This window comes from Cololabis saira, chromosome 13 (assembly GCF_033807715.1).
Source record: "Cololabis saira isolate AMF1-May2022 chromosome 13, fColSai1.1, whole genome shotgun sequence".
NCBI classification, from domain to species: Eukaryota; Metazoa; Chordata; class Actinopteri; order Beloniformes; family Belonidae; genus Cololabis; species Cololabis saira.
The window spans coordinates 18258727-18281543 of NC_084599.1; the positions used below are offsets into that span (position 1 = coordinate 18258727).

The 22817-nt window shown below is 39.9% G+C and overlaps 1 protein-coding gene across 4 annotated transcripts in view; it reads left to right on the top strand.

Moving 5' to 3' along the window:
* Positions 1-18623: 18623 nt before the first annotated feature.
* Positions 18624-22817, top strand: part of nfia (nuclear factor I/A) — a 157377-nt gene continuing 153183 nt past the window's right edge. For all 4 annotated transcript variants that reach the window (XM_061738111.1, XM_061738112.1, XM_061738115.1 and 1 more), the window contains exon 1: positions 18624-18758. In XM_061738111.1, the coding sequence (XP_061594095.1) occupies positions 18663-18758 (96 nt within the window). In that variant the 5' untranslated portion in view covers positions 18624-18662. The remainder of the gene's footprint in view (positions 18759-22817) is intronic.

The window sequence follows — 22817 nt, forward strand, 5'->3', positions numbered from 1 at the left end:
ACACACCATGTTTCACACAGTCACTTTACTTATCTGTGGCTGCAGCCTTTCAGCAGTCATGGCTAAATAGACTTTATGTTTATAGTATTTATTCGTTGACCACTGAAGGAAGATGTGCTTTACTCGTGTTGCAGGGGGCCGATGTGACGGAGCACAAACACACACTATCACAAGCAAATTACAAATACACAGCAAGACGTGCAAGACTGAAAACAGGTGCAACCCAGGACGTTTAGACGCTCTGTTAGTACAATTAACAGCACAACAACCCATTATCTTTAAAATTAGGATGATGGCACTCTGTGAGGTCTTCATTCACAGCTCCGGATGATAACGGGATGACAGCCAGCTGGTGGACTGCAGCTGTCTCTCACAATTGTTCATAAATGAGTGGTTTTACATAACTGTACTTGATTCAGCCCATAACCCCAAAATCGGGACTGTTTTAAATGTCAAATATAATAAAAGCTTGTTTATTACTTCATATGTCAGGGATTAAAGGGATAAACAAAACTTTCTCCTTTTTTAACTGCCATAATTATTATTTTATTTATTGATAACTAAATTGCTGTGCATCACATTTAATTCTTAGGGCATTTAGGGTGATTTTTTTTTAAACAGAAGTATTTATTATATTTTTTTTAATACATATGGCATGTGTTTAAGGGGAATTTTGGATAATTTTTGCAGTGCTGAACGCTGAGAAGCTCAGATACTCAATAAAACAGCCAATATCAGAAGTGTGAATGGTTTTAACTGTTTACCAGCTTTAGCAAATAGTACACTAAATGTAGTTATTTATTTTAAAATAAATTCTGCATTTTATTTATTGATATTTATTATTTGAAATTATCAATTAAAATTAAAATAAATTAACATTTTCATTTTATTCTAATTTTGATTTCTTTTTAGAAAATATAATGTTGTTCAGTCAAAACTATGTCAAAACTACTATGTATTATTTATTTAGGTTTGTATTTGTTTAATGTAAAATAACATTTTACTTCATACTTTAAATATACATTTTCAGTTTTTATTCAACATTTCAGTTATTATTTTTAATAGTTCTTTGTTTTATTCCTGCTGGTCTCTCAGTTTATCTTCTCTTCAGTCACTAGAGAAGGAAGCCATTGATTGATTGACCGGTCTTTGTACGTTTTGACCGTATAGAAACGAAATTCTCGTAGTTGTGTGAAATAAGACCTGGAAACAGGCATTGTGGCATAGAATTGTCAAATTGGTTTAATTCACTGTACGAATTATTACAGGTTACTTTTGTAATACTGTATTTGACCTGGTCTTTGTACGTTTTGACCGTATAGAAAAGTAATTCTTGCCATTGTAAGAATGAGATGTACCTGCTGTACTCTACTGCCCTTACTTTTTAACAACTTGTGCTTTTTATTATTTTACCTCTTTTCTTATCATTTTATTTCATTTTATTTGTTATTTACTGTTTAATTGTGCCTTGCCGCTTTTAATGTTGATGTAAAGCACTTTGAATTACTTTGTGTTGAATTGTGCTATACAAATAAACTTGCCTTGCCTTGCCTTGCCTTAATTGATTGATTGGTCTGAAATGATCAAGAAGAGCTGCGCTTCACGTTTGAAACTGGATCTCACTGATGAAGTTTCATCTCCCTCAGTGACTGATGAAAAATCCTCGCTCCTCGCGCCGTGAAGACGGCCACCAATGACTTGCTTGTTTTCAGGAAGTGGCCCGTTTCTCCAGCTGTGCACTGGTGTCGGCCTGGAGACACAAACGTTTGGCGGCGGTTCAGAGCGGTCCCGGCGGTCCGGCAGATCTGGGGGGGTCTGGGAGGCTCCTGGCTGTCAGAGGACATGAGGATGACGAGCTTGGCTGCCACTCACCGCCGCTCTTCCTGATGGACGCTGACGTGCCAGGATGGACGTCAGCAAGGCCGGGGCGTCCCTGGCCGCCAGCCCCCGCCTGTCCGCTCGCATGCCAACACCGACGGCGCGGCGTCTTGTTTGCGGGGCTCCGCTGGCGTCTGGCGCGAGCCTGGTGTCTTTTGGCTGCCTTGCTGCTGTCTGCAGGGCCTGCTGTTCGGAGGGAGCCGCGGTCTTCCCAGCAAAACAGCTCAAAGTTTGGAGTTCGGTGCCAACGTGACCGTCAGGCCTCACACGGCAGGATTGATGAGAGCCTTCTGATAATCCATTAAGACACAGCTAAAAGGTCACGGGGTAGAAATAACCTTGAAGGACGCTGCTGGAGCCCACGCAAGAAAGTCCTCATTAATCTGAACATGGAGGTGTTTGTTCCTCGGTGGCCTGTCACGTTTGTTGTAAAGGTGGACAAAATAACCGCAACACCTGTGAACAGGATTTCTGACGCAGAAGGTCTTTCTACGAGCGCCTCCAGGCTGCTCCCCTCCGCCACCATGACCTGCTTTTGTTTTTACATTCAACAGAAACCTACAGCCACTCTCCACCCAGAAGCCATGGAAAAGTCCTAAAGTGATGTAGAACTCAACTGGAACAACAGTTACAGGGGGAATGTTTCGTTCTATTTCAGTTTCTTTTGAAGGAAAGAGAGATGCTACTACTCTGCATCGATAGGAGCTAGATGTGGTGGCTTGGGCATCTGGTAAGGGATGTCTCCTGGACACTTGCCTGGTGAGGTTGTCAGGGCACGACCCACTGGGAGCAGAACCAGGACATGCTGGAGTCACTTGGCACGTCTCTTGGCCGGCCTGGGAACGTCTTTGGAACGACCCGATGGGATGTTTGAAGTTTATAGTTTTATAGTTTTATTTGGATCCCCATTAACTACAGCAAAACTGCAGTTATTCTTCCTGGGGTCCGACACATAATACACGGTACATTACAACCAAAAATTAAAAGAGAACCTAAAGAGGTAGCATAATAAAAAAAGAAAGGAAAAACAACACTTTTTAACAACAGACACGTTACGCACCTTGCCCCGTGTGAATGTGTATGAATGTTGGTGGTGGTCGGAGGGGCCGTTAGGGATGGATGGATGGATGGATGGATGGATGGATGGATGGATGGATGGATGGATAGACTCTTTTCAGGTAACTACAGTATATATGGATCAGTGTGTACGACAACTATAGGGACACAGGTATTGTAAACACATAACTGTGCAGGATTACTGTGTAGAAGTAACTGTACATTGTAATGGAAAAATAATAATACATTTCGGACACATGGTAATACTTTATATGATGCATTTTTTAATTCCAGACTTGTACCTTGAATGAACTCACTGTCTGAGTCTTGGAAATGCAATCATCTTATCTTATGCTCTTTGTTTGTTGTTTAACTTTATCTGAATCCAGGAAGAAACCACTGATCACCTGAACATTGTAATTTCTTTCTTGACTGTTTACAGACTTGATGACATTTGGCATTACAGTACGCCTATAGATTATTATACATTTACTTACACAATCTTTGTCTATAAAACACACCTACAGCTTGGAGCAAACCATCACTGTGCAATTATACTTTGTTGTGATTGTATGCTGATCCCTTGCAAGGTTTTCATTCAATGATATAAAGACCATTTGGTTATTTCAGTATCTTTGGTATTTTTGGTTATATCAGTCTTTATTTTCAGATTTCCATCACCACATGTATAACTGTATATTGGTAACTCTATAAGGATTGTGTATTGTATGAAGAACTTCATTGATAGCTGTAAGATAACTGGAAATGTATAAATGTAAACATATAAGTGTGTATGGATATCTTTTTCAGACATGAAGTTGGTGTAGAGTCTGATGGTGACTGTGTTCGTATAATAAATCTTATAAAACTGCTGTAATCTTTTCTGCTTCAGTGTTGGACCTACTGATTTGTGGTCCTCTCTGCAGAACAATGGGATTCAAATCATCTATCCATTTAAATCACACACATAACGATGTTGGGTTTCTAACCCTGACACAAGGCTGTGCACTGAAGGAACCTCAGAGCATCATTCACACACTTAATTAAAGGAGCATGAGGCTCCTTTTAAGAAATGAGACTCTCTAGCGCCACCCTTCACCACGACGGCCGTTGGGGGTACTGCAGCCAACAGTGAAGCTGGCACGGGAGAACGGGGAGAACGCACATGCAGCGTCATGTGACGTCACATCCGCAGGACAGCGCGGGAAATTTGGGCCCGAATTGCAGTACATTTTGCGGCACACAGCCTGTTCAAGGCAACGGAGAGATACACTAGAGGGCTCATTCTTTTGGGTTTGGAATGCTTCATCTGACATTATTACTAGAAAACTTAAAACGTATACAAATTTTTTTCATAAATCCTGCCTCAAGCTCCTTTAACAGAAAATATTTGCACTTTTTATTTGCACTACATTAGTTTACATCCCCAGATCACATGTAAAAATGTCCCTATATCATTCTGACATTTCCAACACAAGTTATTTCCTATTAAACCCATTCTGTGCAGTTTTGCACAGAATAAATGAATTATCTTATACTGAATAAACTTCCCCTTTGCTTCTCTCATGTGTTGGGCTGTTTTTCTAACAATTTCAACATCCCCAACATCCCCCGAAAATGACACCATTTACCAACCCCCAGAGTGACAGCAGTGATGGAGGATATCTCCGTCAGTTGCCTGTGAGCTAGTTGCTAGTCTACTTGGACCATCGCCCTGCTGCACCGACCGGCCAGCAGAGACAGCTGGATACTCCATCCTCCATCTTTGGGGCCTTCTTGGACCTCTACCTAATCATTTACGGCACTTCCCAAGCCTCCACCTGCTTCATCAAGGTATTCACGAGCTTCTCGTATACGTCAACATCACCAAATCTTCATACGATTTCATACACATCATGAGGGGTTTTTGAGGGGCGTTGATAGTCAAGTTTAACGCAAAACTATCAAGGAAACCCTTTTTTTTTTGCATTTGCACATCTCTGGCAGGACTGGGTGTGATGTCAGTCATATGATCCGACCATGTGACCATTTGAATGATCATCCGCCGCAACAGCGGTGGTCGCAATGATTTCTCCAAAAACTAAAGATGTTTCTTAGAAGCTTCTTCTTAGAAGTCGAGATCGTTTTTGTTTTGAGGAGAAGTCTCGCAGGATCAGATTCTAGGAAAGTGACACTCATAAAAAAGAAGGATGACATTTTACAAGAATTATGCTCATTAACAAAACAGCATTCAATGCAAACACCGGCCCCCTGGCAATGGAAATATGCCTTCATTTAAATTCAAAATACTTTCTTATTCCCAGAGGGAAATGAACTAATCATGTCTTCAGGTCGTCATGACTTCAACCAGGTTCAGGTCTGGACTGGACTTTGACCGGGTCATTTCAAAAACGTCTCTGTTTTATTTTCCATCATTCTGATGCAGATCTGCTACTGTGTTTGGTAAAATTTCCTGTCACAGGACCCAGCTTCAATCCCTCTGGCCATCACGAGTTTCTGCTGAAATGACGTTTTCTCTACACACCGCGCTTGACATTGAGATCAAATGAAATGTAGCTCTTGCTGTTTTTTCAATTTCTCTGATCTTCCATCCACCCCTGGGGATACTGACAACTGTCTTGAATGTTTTCCACTCATCAATAATCTTTTTCACTGATTTTTAACTCTAGATAGTTTGGGAATCGTTTTATAAGTCTACCTCATACTGCTGAACCTTTCACTTTTTAAAATTGTATATATGTTAATACGAGCTGTCATTTGCCTATTTGCCTACCTACTTTACAGTGAGCGAAAATAACCAAGTCAAATTCCATGTCTTGTTTGACCTGACTTGGCCAAATGAACATGATTCTGATTCTGATAACCTTTTCCGTAGGTCCTTGCTACGTTCATTGCTGATATCTTTGCCTGTTGGCATTATGTTACCACAGACCTGAATGTTCCAGACCATCAAACTAGCAGGAAATCTGCTTTTCTGGAGGTCTGCACACCTGCTGGGGGTCAGCAGGAGCTGCAGCTCCTAAACCCACTGAGGGGTACTTGGGATTGCCTGCATGGTTTTTTTTGCCTTCATTTTGGTTAAAAAAGAGTGGCACTAGCTTTTGTACATGAGTGTACTTGGAACCCTGTCAGTCTCTTGGCGAGCTGCGAAGCTTTTGTGGCCGGTTTTCACAGGAAATTACAAATGTCATGTCGTTGTCGATGTTTGCCGGAGCCAAAAACCACATTTTCAGGTTAAGGAGGCCTCGGTGGGTTTTGTCTGATTACATTTACTTTCGCCGTCAGATGGCTGTGATTCCTGCGCCGCCCTCAAGCCTGTAATGAGTTCCTGTTGTGGCTTTCAAAGCCGTTTGGCCTTTTTGCACTTCATTCTGCCTGGATGTGTGTGTTGACAGCAGAAATGAAGGAGGATGTGCGGTTCTCCGTCTGCATCCACCTGGAACACCAGCACATCTGCCAGCAATCAGGACGGAGGGGAAAACTCTGGAAAACAAACACCGGTGTTTGGAGAGCAGCATTCCTGGCTTTTGTCAAAGGTCTTGGTCGGAGCGTTCTTCTGATGATCTGCACATGAGGCACGGCTAATACGCGAGGAGGCAGAAGATGACGGGCAAGGGTCATTTAATATGCCTGATGTGGGACTGCGGCGCGGACGGGACAGCTGGTGGGGCCACGCGGGGAAACCCCCCCCCGTCCACGGCTCCGTACGCTCGCTTTGGCTTCACTGAGCTTCGCCGTTCGGCCGGACGCCTGAACGGATGAACGGATGGGTGGGTGGATGCAGCGCTGGGTGGCAGGGCCCGGCTCCGGCCCCCCGGGGGGCAGGGCCGTCCACCGTGAACGCAGGGACGAGGGAGGGGGGGCAGATGCCGACGGTCCGGGCTGTTCTCACTGCAGTGAGCGGGAGGAAGACCGGAACTACGGAAGAGTATTAGGGCCAGATTAGGGCCAGGCAGGAGAAAAATGAATAATATTTTAGAGGAGGAAGATTTTTTTTTATTGTGCACTTCGAGAAAAAAGTCGAAATGTAGAGAAAAAAAGTAAAAATGTCGAGATTAATGTTGAAGCACAATTTCAAGAAAAAAGTCGAAATGTCGAGATTAATGTTGAAATGTTGAGAAAAAAGGCAAAATTTCGACTTTATTTACGAAATTTTGACTTTTTTCTCGAAATTGTATTTCAACATTATTCTCGACATTTTGACTTTTTTCTTGAAATTGTATTTCAACATTAATCTCGACATTTCAACTTTTTTCTCGACATTTCGACTTTTTTCTCGAAGTGCACAATAAAAAAAATCTTCCCCTCTCAAATATTTTTTCTCCTGCATGGCCCTTATACTCTCCCGTACGGGAACACATTCCACTGATTTAAGGGATTTTGTGGATAAACTGAAGAGATGCGGTGAGGCGCGTTGAGCGGGAGGGATGCGGCCAAACAGATGGATCCAACAAGATCGCTATGGAAACCAACTCCTGAAAATTTTCTCTGGCTCATCTCCACAAAAAGTACACTTTTCATCCACTTCAGCAAACCTAGAAATTAACTTGTTACAAGGGTAAATACAATGCAAAATTTTTAAATGAACTTCTCTAATATTCGCTTGTGTTTGTTTCCTGGCAACGACTGCAGTGATGACATCAGATCCGGCATAGGCAGGTAACTCAGGTGAGCTCTGAGCAGACGTCATGGATGCGAGCGTTCATCCAGCAGCTGCAGATCTGGAGGCAGGTGAAGGGTCTGCAGAGTCTCCAGCAGAACGTCGCCACACCACAATAAAGAGGATTCTTTATGATCAACTACAACAATATGTCCTTTCAATTTCAATTTCAATGTATTTATTTTGGTAGGGACAGTGTACATCAATCAACATTTTCTTTTAATAAAAAAATAAAATGTAGATGCACCCAGATTGCAGCCATAGGCTGATTTACATCGGTAATCCCCCTGCCAGATGTAATCAGCAAAAATCATAACAACAACAATAATAATAATCACAAAAAAAGAAAAACAATATAGCACACATAACTTGGCATATGCATTGACAATAAAAATGACGATAAAAACCGTGCTGGGGAAATGAATGGTTTGAGAACTAAAGTGCTGAAGTGCTATTTTGTATCTGCTGTGGTACATAGTTGAATATTAAAGTGCTGCTAGTACATGAGTATGGTACATGCAAGAATAAAATAAGTGAAAGTAAAAAAAAAAAAAAAGAAAAAGAGGGGGGTCTGTACGGGGTGTGTAGATGAAGTTTGAGATTGCAGCAATGCAGAGTCCGGTGCTTAGTTATTGTTATAATTGTGACTAGTTGTGGTTGTTATATTGTGAACTAATTAATTGATAAGCAGTGGAGGAGGAACCAGACAATCATAAATACGAAGTGATGATAGACAGAAATTAATCATAGGAAAAAAAAAATAAATAAAAAATAAAAATAAATAAACAAAGAATAATGTTTGTAGGAGCCTGTATGGGGTGTGTAGATGAAGTTTGAAGTTGCAGCAATGCAGAGTCCGGTGCTTAGTTATTGTTGTAAGTGTGACTAGTTGTGGTTGTCAGTTATAATGTGAGGTAGTTAATAGTAATGATTATATGATGATTATATAACTATAATTAATCCTGAAAAAAAAAAAATATATATATATATATATTGATATATTGATATATTTAACAAAAACGAAGCAATTAAAAAGAAGAAAAAAAAACAACATTTGGGCAACACCAAGTACCCACAATTCAACAGCTTGCAGATCCACCTTTAGCAATGATGGAAGCCAATGTTTTCCTGAACTGGAGGGGAAGTGGGTCTCTTTGTTTTCACATTATTAGATAAATAAACGTTGTGTTATTATTTATTTATTTAAGTAAAATCAAACCAAAAGGGAAAAACATATCAGCCCTACCAAGGAGCCCTGTCCCGAGGGCTTCGGCAGGTGGGGATCAGCGTCTGGCATGGTTGTGGAGGAGTTCTGGTCCGTTCTTCTTTACGGTTCCACCACAGAACTTCAATCAGGCTGAGGTCTGGGCACTGACCAGATCAAACCTTCAGTCTTTTCTTTTTTGTTGCTGTTTGCGATCACTTCCTGTCTCACAACATTTGTGAGAGAGGAAGCACTCTTTCAGACTGACCTCCCGTTGGCAGCCCCACACCACCATTCCTCCACCACCGTGCCTGACAGTGGGAATGAGGTGTTTCTGCTGAAAGGCTCCGTTTTGGTCTCCTCCACACTTGGTTCTGGAGGGTAAGACCGTACAACTCCACTTGGGTCTCATCTGCCCGGAGGACATTGTTCCAGAGGTCTTCTGGTTTGGTCAGATGCAGTTTTGTGAACCTCCGTTCTGCTTCCACGTACTTGTTTTCCTGGAAACTCCTAAACAGACGTACCGGTTCAGTTCTTCAGTATTTCTCTGAGCATCAACTGGTCCCATCTTTGGGTCAGTCCGCTGGGACATCCACTGGGTAGACTGACAACTGTCTCGTGAATCATCTTTGGGATTGTTTGGAAATGGTTCATAATCCTTCCCAGATTGCTTCCAGACTACTGCAGATGTCTTTCCCTCTTGGCATTATGTTAACACGTGCCTGAATGCTCCAGACCACATAGAACAGGGATGTCCAAAGTCAGTCTCAGAGGGACCGACTTTCATATCAATGCATTATTAGCAGGCTTGTGTAGAACCTAATCTTTTGAAGAGATCTATTTAATCTGAAGCAGGTGTATTGAAGCAGGGAAACATTCAGACCTGCAGGACGCCGGACCATGAGGACCGGATGTGGACATCTCTGACATAGAAGAATGTGGGACATCTGCTTTTCTAGAGGACACCTGCTGATAATCAGCTCATCAGTGACGACCATCAGCAGCACCCGCTGCAACTATTTAGCACTATGTTAGCAGTAAAGGGGGACTCAGAATCTGCCAATAGGATTTTTTCGGTCACTGGTCTGAGGTTTTATTTAGGGTTGCCAACTCCCTGAAAAATAAATAAGGGACCCCTCATCGGCAGGGCCGGCCAACCCGATTGTCTTCACCCTTCCTGGTGTGGTGAATTTTTTTAGCCCCTTTTTTGTGAGTGAAACGATTTTCTAACGATTTGACTCAAACCTGAATTGAATTAGATGCAATATTTTTGAATGCCATGAATACATAGAAAACAAATTATTATCCAGCAATTCACTTTAATGCAAAATAACAAAATGAACTGAATAAAATAAGTATCTTTCTTAAACAGAAACCTGTCCTGCTTAACTTAAAATTGTATAAATTAATATAAAACAATAGAAAGAAAGCAGAACATCAATTCTGTAATAGTGCACATTTTTTGTGCAATAACAAAAGTGCAAACAGAAAGTCTGTAGAAAACTTGTAAACTTATTTTTGCCTCAAAGGCCATGAATGTAGGCTATAGTTGTAGTAAAACAGAAACAATAACTCAACAGCTCAATGCCATCTTCCATTGGCATTTTATGACTATTTTTTGACTCTCAGTAATACGGGACGAAGTGCGTCCCTTTTCATCTCAATACGGGACACGTACTTTAGTTTATAAAGACAGGACGATTCCGTTTTTAAGGGACGGTTGGCAACCCTAGTTTTATTTGTCTAATAATGAAAACCACTAAATTAAAATACATTTGAGTCTGGAAAGAGAGGATTAAAAGAGTGACTACTGACTTACACAGCTTTGAAAGCCTTCAGATTGTGTCATTAAAAACGTTTGGAATGAGCAGACAGTGAACAGAGATGTTATTTCACGGCCTGCCAAGGCCTGACACTATAAACCTAAACCTACCGCTTAGAAACACGACACCGCCTCCTGCTGGCGGCGTCGCGGAACTGCACCTGCAGCTTCAGCTTCAATGCTCAGCATCCTCCGGTTCATTAACAATGACACATGCGGAGGACCGCTTCTGTTTGGACTTTATTACCCTTTATTGTCATTTAAAACTCACTTAAAGCCATCAGGCCATTTTATTGCCCCAGATTTTAAGAATGTGCGGCTCACTGGTCATCCTGAAGGAGAAATCACTAGCCACAACACTGATACACTGTTATTAACCCTCAAAGTTTTATTTTTACTTTATGTTAATCCATTACAGTGAATGACTTAACCCAATATATTGTTATAGTTTTAAAATAAATTATTTTTAAGAAAAATTACCAAACTTGAAAATCTTGAAGGTCATTGACTGCTAAAATACTTTCATGAAAACCCTGTCAATTTTATTGCAAATGTCACATTTAATGGAAAACTTGAAAGAATGAACACAATATTGTTCAAAGCAGGAGAAATGAAACCGAGCACGCATGTACATGCACGGCAGTTTTGTAGCCAACTCCCTCAACTTGCTGAACTAGATTTATTTATTGGAAAAACATAAGTTTTCCCAAACGGAAATGTGACCCGATGCTAAATATTAGCAGTTTTTAACAGGGAAGTTAAAAAAAACCTTTTATTATTTATTAAATGCAGGAACCCCCCCCAACAGCTGTGACCTGCGCCAGATACTGACAGAACCACATCTGAGATTTCAACGGACTCGAAAAGAAGACTTAAAAAAAAACTATTTATTAAGCAATTTTTAAGCAACAGATTTCTATATGGCTTTGTCTCCTCTTTTGTGGACAAAATAGTAGTTGCAAAATTACAAAAGAAATATATTTAGTTTTTCAAGTAAATGATCATAAATGATTTCCAAAACACAGCCTGTTTGCTTAAATGTAGGTGATTAAGGCAGCATTCTGTTTCTGATAACCCAATCATCACATTTCAATAAATGAACCAGTAAAAACCTCCAACATTTTGTGTTTTTATTATTATTATAGTATATTTCTAACTATGGTGGTGAAATGTCTAAAATTCAATCAGCTAGCAGCTCCTTTTGAGCTTTTTCAAGCAATCCCTGCTATCTGTAATTAGCACATTAGCACATTTTAGCAATCGATCAATTATGCTAACCATGGCAACCATGTTTTACTAGCAAAAACAAGTCATGATGAAACAGGTTCATAGCCTAAAATAAATATCATTTTTAAAGTCAATCTTGTTCTTTAGATGTTTTTTAAGCCGCTATTGGTGCTGAATTCATGCTAGCTCCTTTTTTTCTTTCACCTTGAAACGTGCTGTTTCTAGCATTTCAGATCAATAAGAGACGTTAGGTCAGAACCCTCGGTTTTTATTTATACTTCATTTTCTTCGTGAGCCAAACCGCACTTAGAAAAACTGACGGCTTGAACTGGAAACTTCGTCACGTTGGAGGCTCGGCTTTCCGGTCCGGTCCTGTCTATAAACCCCTTAATATTGTACAGCCAAATAAATAATTACAAAACTGAAACTATTAAAATGTTTAAAAGTGATGCTCGGGGGTGTTGAGATATTTTCATATTCATTATTGACAAGGAAAAATACATCTTCAAGCATGGAGATAAATGAAAAAAAACCAACACGTGTCTTGTTTCAAATACACATATAATATGTTTTAGGAGCCTGTATAAGATAAAATCGGACAATTTTGTGTTTTTTCATCTCTAATACATACACAATATACACAATATGCTTTTATATAAAATTTGTATGTCTTAAGTGTTAATATAATACATAAACCAACAGTATGATTGATTATATATATATATATATATATATATATATATATATATATATATATATATATATATATATATATATATAATATATATAATATATATATATATATATATATATATATATATATATATATATATATATATATATATATATATATATATATATATATTTTTAGAAAACATGTTTTTTCAGTTTCTGAAAAAGATGGACAGAAACCTCTTTTTTCAATTAACAATATGGACATTATCAAGATAATACAAATATTTTAACTAAATTTGAAGTTCCCAGATTTAACTCCCAGAGTTAACGGGATAATTTTAACGCTTTTTTACACAGAATTATTCCGACAAGATAAAATGGGATTAGAGACATAACCAATAAAATGTAGTGCCACAAGTGAGAAATCTGACAATTTACTTATTTCTAATCTGGAACAATAAAAAAAAGAAATTCACGTGGAATATTTGTGATAACAATTTTGTGTTTCAATACAGGTAAATAATATGTTCTTATTATATCTAAACTGTCTGTTTAGATTCTCTGTTAAAGAATGTTTTCTTTCTTCTTTTTGTTGCCTCGAGGCAGAACTTTCTCCATTGTTCCGGCCGGTCCGACCTGACATGGAAGAGTTCATGACAAGACTGCTCATTGTGGGGTTTTTTTTGGTTTAAAACCGGATCTGGGTTCTGCCTGGACCCAGAGCTCTGGTCTGAACTTGGACAGGGTTCTGGTGGTCCAGGATTTTCCAAAAACAAGAGTCCCAGGACCAGGGACTTTCTGGATTCTTTCCAACCCCAACCCCCCCTTCACAGAACCAGCCAGTCAACCCCGCACCCCCCCCAACCGGGACCATTCACAGACAGGCTCATCTTCTGCACATGTGATTGGACTTTCCTGCAGGGTCCGGGCTGGTTCTGGTTCTGGTCCTGGTCCGTTCACATTTTATTTGAATTTTTTGTTCCGTCGCTGAGAGAACTTGATATATTCTCACCCCAAAGTGTCATAAAAAACTGCTTCTGGATTCAAAAACTGGTTCATAAAAATACATAAAATAATAATAATGGCTGAATTTACAACTTGGAAGTGAATCACAAAAGAGGAAAGGAGTGGCAGCAGAAACAGTTGCAGCATTCTGGATTTTCTAAAAGATGATTTCTACTTCTTCTATTATCAAACCTGAAATCTACAGCAGTTTGACTTGTAAAATGTTTTAACTCTACATTTAAACATTTAGGGATACATGAACCACATACACACATTCATCTAGTCCAGCCGTTAGAACACATACACACACACACACACACACACGTACTGTTTATATTTACAATCATCTGATAAATGTTGCTGTGTGATCTTCTGTAATTGTTAATTAATTACAGATAACATTGTAAATGAGATGCTTTATTAGGGTGTTTTTCTTGATGCAGGTGCAGTTTTTGACTTTTTAAAAATAACTAATAATAATATTAAAAGTATATTGAATTCAGTCGTGTTGCTGGAACAGGAGACGAGGCAGGTTTCCCTGATGTGCAGCCGTGAGGTCAGATGCTGGATCGGTGGCTGACGGGGAAGCTGGTAACCTCGCTGCTGTTCCCCCTCCGGAGAAAACTAGAGAATAAAAACTTTACATAAATATAGATACTATTACAGATAACTCAGTAATTTAATTCAATTCAGTCAAAAAAAGTCTACCTGGATGGAAAATAAGGGAAAATAATTACATAAAGGATTTTAGAAAAAAAATAAAAAATAATAATTTTAGAAAAAAAAAACAATATTATATAATATTACAATATTAAGAATAACCTAATAAAAAATATTCGGGCTCTCTTATGTTTACTGTTGTCGTGTTTGTGTAACGTGATGATAATATTTGTTTACAGGAAGATATGATCAAATATGACCCATAAATATTAGACAGCAGCTAATACTTACAATTGTAAAAGATATAATTAAATATTTCAGACTAAAATATTATTTTTGTGTGTGACTAAAAATGTAGTAATTTATTTATTTTCTAATATTTTAAAGAATTTATTTTATCAACCTGGTTATTTTCTGGATCTAGTAGTCCTGTAGTGTGTGTGTGTGTGTGTGTGTGTGTGTGTGTGTGTGTGTGTGTGTGTGTGTGTGTGTGTGTGTGTGTGTGTGTGTGTGTGTGTGTGTGTGTGTGTGTGTGTGTGTGTGTGTGTGTGTGTGTGTGGTGCTAGAGCTGACACTTTTCATAAAATATGGAGCAGGTCCTGCAACATTGATGCCGTGTGTTCTCACCCTGGTGTTCCGGTTCCAGCTGTAAATGGGTCGTGTCGAGGCAGAACTTTAGTTTCCCAGCTCACAGCCGTCAAGGAGCAGCAAAACCTTTAAATGTGGTAAACCGGGACACTAATGTGGAATCCAGGGGGTGGATTAAGACCAGTACAGCTCTGTGGTCCCAGAAACCCCCCCCCCCACACTCCCCCGGTCCCCGTTAACCCTGCTGGCCCTCGGTATCTCCGGCTGAATCACATTCCTCCGTCCGGACGCCACAATGGGAGAACTGTGTGGCGGCGAGCTCTGCTGGTTCAGGTATTCCCCCCGATCAGGAACCCGACACCCCCCCGGACCTGCTGACTTTTGTACCGCCAACAAAACCACGTTACCCTGCACGTTCACATGCACTCCTACCTGCCAGGTGGGCCTTCGGCCGCGGCCCTGTCCGGGCAGGAAACCCGGGGCTCACCTGGATGACCTGGAAACTGCAGCTGCACCAATCCATCACGGGCAGGAAGTGGGTTTACCTGTTACCTGTAATACTGTATTTGACCTGGTCTTTGTACGTTTTGACCGTATAGAAACGTAATTCTCGTCAGTTGTGTGAAATAAGACCTGGAAACAGGCATTGTGGCATAGAATTGTCAAATTGGTTTAAATCGCTGTACGAACTGTTACAGATTACTTTTGTAATACTGTATTTGACCCGGGCTTTGGACGTTTTGACCGCATAGAAACTTAATTCTTGCCATTGTAAGAATGAGATGTGTGCCTGCTGCACTCTACTGCCCTTACTTTTTAACAACTTGTGCTTTCTATTATTTTACCTCTTTTCTTCTCATTTTATTTATTATTTACTGTTAAATTGTGTCTTGCTGCTTTTAATGTTGATGTAAAGCACTTTGAATGAACTTGTGTTGAATTGTGCTATACAAATAAACTTGCCTTGCCTTACTTTATTCCCCAGATTACCCGCAGTTTCAACACAAATATATCCAAACATTTTCATGAATGACACGAAGACACATACTTCCACCTCACGACCCGTCTTGGGCTCATCAAGATCAGTGTCCAATTTTTAGTTGAAAGGTTTTTGGGTTAAAATTAGAAAATCATCCAATGATCAAAGTCAATTTTAAAATAGTAGGCAAAGACCTTGTTTACACTGCCACGAAGAAAAAACTTAAAATAGCATTTTAAATAGAAACAATTCATATGATCTCAGAGTCTAGATGAGATATAATAATACAGTTAAGAGGTTTTTCTTTTTTAAAGAATTTACAATTTTGGGACATTTGTGAAAATCTGATGTCAGATGAAAATCAAACAAGACAAAGTAAACACAGTTAATACCCTCCAACTGGCTAGTTAAGATATAATGTCACAATTAAGAAGTTTAATTTTTACATTATTTACATTTTTACATAAGATTAGTTAAGATGAGTTATAATAAGATCAGACAAGAGAAATGGGATGAAAATGGGATACATTACAGATGAATATCGAACAACAAATAAGATAACAGTAGTTTTCTTTGTTTGTTCTGCTTACTGTTTTATTGTTTTATCTTTGTGAAGTTAGAAAAGGACATTAAAACATGTTATCATTATTATTATTATTATTATTATTATTATTATTATTATTATTATTATTATTATTAGAATGAACAAAATTAAAATCTATGGAGAAAGTTCTGTTTTAATTTTGTCCCCTGTAGCAGTTTAAGGTGCTTTATAAATAAAGATGGTGCTGTTGGAGAGCACAGATTTATGTTTTCATTTAGAAAACAGATTAGTAAAATATGTTGCACGTGCTGTCGGATTATTTTGTTATGAGATAAGAAGTGAAAGCTCTTTTTTTTGTAACCTGCTGTATATTTACAGTATCTGAATTATTGTAATTTTCTTTAACATAAACTATGTTGATGAAAACCAAATTGAAATGTTTGTGCTGAAGCCATAAATGAGTGTTTAAATGGAAATGAGCCCAGCAGAGTAAAGGGGGGCAGGGGGGCCTTCCAGAACCAGACCACGGAGCTGTTCAGAGACCCCCGAGCCACCAGGGGCCCCCAGACTAGCAGGTCACCCTCAATATCCACATTTAGTGTTGAAATAAGAAACCATAATGTTTTATTTGTAGACATAAGAAAAAACTGTGAAGAACTAAATGAATGGCTCTGATCATCCCCGGATGGAAATAGTTTTCTTGAAAATTCGTGAGTTTATAAAGTCACAACTTCTATGTATTTTCTTAGGAATTTATGAGTTTATAAAGTCAGATTTAGCTTTTATTGGTAGAATTATTTCCCTTTTACCAACATGCCTTTTACCTTCATTGTTCCTGAACAGGCCTTATATGTTGTAACGTCAGTTAGGCTTATTTATTTATTTTACTCCACTCGAACTTAAAGTGTAACTGGCTAAATAAAAAAATCCTACACTAATGACTCAAGTGCAAGTTAAAAGTAGCTACAGTAGTATGATGGGTACTTTGGTGCTGCATATCATGCTAAAATAACATTACTTAATGATGTTCAACCCCAAAACATGACTATATATGGTAGAGGCTACATGTTACACTTAGATTACTGTAGCAGACACCCACGTTAGGCTTTTTTGAATGGTAACAATGATAACGTTTTCTTCTTAGAAATTTGCACATTTAAAAAGTCCAAGTTGTGTTACTTGAAAATCTGCAAAACGTATACACTTCCATCATTTTGCACATGTGCAGGTTTACTAGATTCAAGGTTTTTGAGGCCAAGATCTACAAAAGAGTATTAGGGCCAGGCAGGAGAAAAATAAAAATAATATTTCAAAGGAGGAAGATTTTTTTTCATTATGCACTTCGAGAAAAAAGTTCAAATATCGAGAAAAAAGTCCAAATTTTGAGAATAATGTTGAAGTGCAATTTCAACTTTATTAACGAAATTTCAACTTTATTCACGAAATTTCGACTTTATTCTTAAAATGGTATTTCAACATTAATCTGAATTTTGAGACATAAGGTAACAATGATAACGTTTTTTTCTAAGAAATTTGCACATTTAAGAAGTCCAAGTTGTGTTACTTGAAAATCTGCAAAACGTATACACTTCCATCATTTTGCACATGTGCAGGTTTACTAGATTCAAGGTTTTTGAGTTCTACAAAAGAGTATTAGGGCCAGGTAGAAGATTTTTTTTCATTATGCACTTCGAGAAAAAAGTTGAAATGTCGAGAAAAAAGTCCAAATCTAACGTTTTTTTCTAAGAAATTTGCACATTTAACAAGTCCAAGTTGTGTTACTTGAAAATCTGCAAAAGTATTACGTTAAACTTCCATCATTTTGCGCATGTGCAGGTTTACTAGATTTGAGGTCAAGTTCAGCTTTTTGTCATTTCCCTTTGTGAGACTATAACTGCAACCAAATTCTAGCACATAGGCCCCCAAAAAAGCTACAGAAGTCTGTCTGAACCCCAACCCAACACTCTCCACGGGACGCTCCATCCACCCACATACGCACACACACACCCCGAATACACACACATAGGATACAAGAGTTCAAGTGACCTGAAAGAGGAAGTTTGGAGTCTTGCTGAACATGATGAAGATGAGGTCCTGATTAGATCCTGAGGGATGGGGGGGGGGTTTAGGGTCCGACTCCGACCCCCGGGCGCTCCTCCATGCGGAAAGAAGCGCTGTAGCGCCCAGCAGCGGCGTGCGTGAGAGGGGGTGTGTTCTCCGCAGCAGATGACTGCCGCTCACCTTGCCACGGGCTCCGCAGGAGATTGGTTCATTTTTTTTCCCTACCCATGATTCCATATGGTATGGAGCGGGCTGCGCGCGGGCCAACATGCCAGAGTAGTAGACGGTCCCCGGCAGCCGCAGATGCGGCTCTGTGACGCAGGGATGGCAGCGAAGAGCGCGGAGGGATCCATCAAATGGCAGCTGTGCTACGACATCTCGGCCAGGACCTGGTGGATGGTGAGTTCTGTCCTCTTTCTGACTCCGTCCGGCCACTTTTCACCCGCAAAAACCCATTTCCTTTCTCCGTGGGGGTCCGGGAGCCTTTACGCACGGGCTCTTTACGCACGGAGAGCGGCGGTGTGCGCCCCCGCGCAGCCTCTCTGCCCCTCTCCGTCTCTTTAGGAGAAAGTTTTTGGGAAATAAACGAAAGGTCCGGGGAGCCAGGGACCGGGACCCCTCCCACCCCCCCTGAAATCCACTCTCAACCCCCGCACGGCCGAACGGCGGCGCAGCGAGCCGCGGGTGCGCTCCGGCGAGGCGCGTCCCGGGGACGCGCCTCACCGGAGCGCACCCGCGGCTCGCTGCGGCGGAGTGTTGGTCAGCGGGGGCCGGGGACCTTTGGCCCCCTTTGACCCCCTCCGCCACCGAGGGGAGGGAGGGCAGTGAGGTCCGACCAGGGGGCTGACCAAGGAGAGGAGGGCCGCTGCAGGCGCACAAAGCTCCATTGTTCCGGCCGGTCCGACCTGACATGGAAGAGTTCATGACAAGACTGCTCATTGTGGGGTTTTTTTTGGTTTAAAACCGGATCTGGGTTCTGCCTGGACCCAGAGCTCTGGTCTGAACTTGGACAGGGTTCTGGTGGTCCAGGATTTTCCAAAAACAAGAGTCCCAGGACCAGGGACTTTCTGGATTCTTTCCAACCCCAACCCCCCCTTCACAGAACCAGCCAGTCAACCCCGCACCCCCCCCAACCGGGACCATTCACAGACAGGCTCATCTTCTGCACATGTGATTGGACTTTCCTGCAGGGTCCGGGCTGGTTCTGGTTCTGGTCCTGGTCCGTTCACATTTTATTTGAATTTTTTGTTCCGTCGCTGAGAGAACTTGATATATTCTCACCCCAAAGTGTCATAAAAAACTGCTTCTGGATTCAAAAACTGGTTCATAAAAATACATAAAATAATAATAATGGCTGAATTTACAACTTGGAAGTGAATCACAAAAGAGGAAAGGAGTGGCAGCAGAAACAGTTGCAGCATTCTGGATTTTCTAAAAGATGATTTCTACTTCTTCTATTATCAAACCTGAAATCTACAGCAGTTTGACTTGTAAAATGTTTTAACTCTACATTTAAACATTTAGGGATACATGAACCACATACACACATTCATCTAGTCCAGCCGTTAGAACACATACACACACACACACACGTACTGTTTATATTTACAATCATCTGATAAATGTTGCTGTGTGATCTTCTGTAATTGTTAATTAATTACAGATAACATTGTAAATGAGATGCTTTATTAGGGTGTTTTTCTTGATGCAGGTGCAGTTTTTGACTTTTTAAAAATAACTAATAATAATATTAAAAGTATATTGAATTCAGTCGTGTTGCTGGAACAGGAGACGAGGCAGGTTTCCCTGATGTGCAGCCGTGAGGTCAGATGCTGGATCGGTGGCTGACGGGGAAGCTGGTAACCTCGCTGCTGTTCCCCCTCCGGAGAAAACTAGAGAATAAAAACTTTACATAAATATAGATACTATTACAGATAACTCAGTAATTTAATTCAATTCAGTCAAAAAAAGTCTACCTGGATGGAAAATAAGGGAAAATAATTACATAAAGGATTTTAGAAAAAAAAAAAATAATAATAATTTTAGAAAAAAAAAACAATATTATATAATATTACAATATTAAGAATAACCTAATAAAAAATATTCGGGCTCTCTTATGTTTACTGTTGTCGTGTTTGTGTAACGTGATGATAATATTTGTTTACAGGAAGATATGATCAAATATGACCCATAAATATTAGACAGCAGCTAATACTTACAATTGTAAAAGATATAATTAAATATTTCAGACTAAAATATTATTTTTGTGTGTGACTAAAAATGTAGTAATTTATTTATTTTCTAATATTTTAAAGAATTTATTTTATCAACCTGGTTATTTTCTGGATCTAGTAGTCCTGTAGTGTGTGTGTGTGTGTGTGTGTGTGTGTGTGTGTGTGTGTGTGTGTGTGTGTGTGTGTGTGTGTGTGTGTGTGTGTGTGTGTGTGTGTGTGTGTCCACCCTAAAATTTCTCGAACCAATTTAAAGTTTTTGTGTTTCAGTTTAAATCTGGAATTGTCTTAAACTGATGTCGTAACGTTCCAGCATTGTAATGTTGCAGTGTTGTAGGGTTCTGGTGTTGTAGTGATCCAGCGTTGATGCGTTGTAGCGTAGGTAGCTCAACCAGCTGAGGATGGTTTTCATCTGATGGATTCAGCATTTTAATCTCGTTACATGGCTTTTATCACGTCTGTAACTCTTCTGTCCCGATCATTCAATATTGTTATTTAATCCTTTAATTTCAGACTCTTTAATTCTGCAAAAGCTGCATCGCTTTTACATTGTTGCAGATATTTTTACCGTTCCTGGCAGGATTCCTCTGAGTATGTCAGCCTGGTGGTTGCTGTGAGTTTCGTGGTTGGAGCGTCTCCTCGCTCTCACGGAGGAATGACGCAGGTGAATAACCAGGTGAACACCTGGTAACTGGGACCTGTAACGTAACAGCTGTCCTTCATGAACACCTGGTAACTGGGACATGTAACATGACAGCTGTCCTTCATGAACACCTGGTAACTGGGACGTGTAACGTAACAGTTGTCCTTCATGCACACCTGGTAACTGGGACATGTAACATGACAGTTGTCCTTCATGCACACCTGGTAACTGGGACATGTAACATGACAGCTGTCCTTCATGAACACCTGGTAACTGGGACGTGTAACGTAACAGTTGTCCTTCATGCACACCTGGTAACTGGGACGTGTAACGTAACAGTTGTCCTTCATGCACACCTGGTAACTGGGACGTGTAACGTAATAGTTGTCCTTCATGAACACCTGGTAACTGGGACGTGTAACGTAACAGCTGTCCTTCATGCACACCTGGTAACTGGGACGTGTAACGTAACAGTTGTCCTTCATGAAAACCTGGTAACTGGGACGTGTAACACGACAGCTGTCCTTCATGCAGCTTTAACGCTTGCCGTCGAAGCCAAGTGTTTCTTGAACATCTCACCGTTCACTGGACCAAGGCAGATGTTCCTGCTGTGAAACAGAGGTTTTAGAAGAGGGATGTTTGGACAGGCCGCTGCTACATTTACTCATACCTGTGTCACTAAGGGTTTTTCAGTTACAAACTATAAAACATAGATATTTTATATGAAGGTAATTTAATTGATGAATTCCTTTAAAAGGAGCAGTTTTGGGTTTGTTTGTACAGTGGACCTCTTCAGGATGTTGTAGTGCCCCGTGGAACAGTTGCTGAGCTGTGGATGTTTGTACAAGGACGTATTTCAGGAACGGTGATGGATCTGGATGATTGACACCTCCATGGACTCCTCACAGCCAATAGAATCAAGGGGGCTTATGTGCTGGCAGGTTGCGCTCATGAGGGAGAGGATATCTACTTGTTTTGGCCACAACTGGGAGAATTGAGTCACATTAAAGCGCCACAGTCAGATTACATGCTGGGACATTTAAGATAAGATTGTCAGTAGATGATCTTGTTTTTACAGAAATAGAGCAGAACTGCATCAGGTTGTAAATAATGTTTAGTATGAAGCCACGGGTCCCTGGATCAACATCGTTTAACAATATCGAGGCCATCTTTAACAGGTTACAGCTTTGCAACACTTGAGATAAAACACATATAATTATTGTGTTCTTAGTTTCAGAAGTAAAAGATCTTAGAATAAAATTGAGTCTGAAAATGTAAAATCTTTTTCTTTTAATGAATTCACAATTTTTGGAAAAATATTACAATTACATAAGATAAGAACTTTTATTTATTAAATATAAACAATTATTACGCGCCAAAGGTCTGGATGAGATTTAATCTAAACACTTCCATTTGCTGTTATTTTCTTTAAGGATTTGCAGTTTTGGAAAATGTAAGATACTATATGATTGAAGATTCTGATTTTATAATTAATTATAATTTTATAATAACCAGTCGTAAATATACAAAGTTAATGTGTACTAAGTGTCTTAATAGATATAATTTTATAATTCTACAATTTAT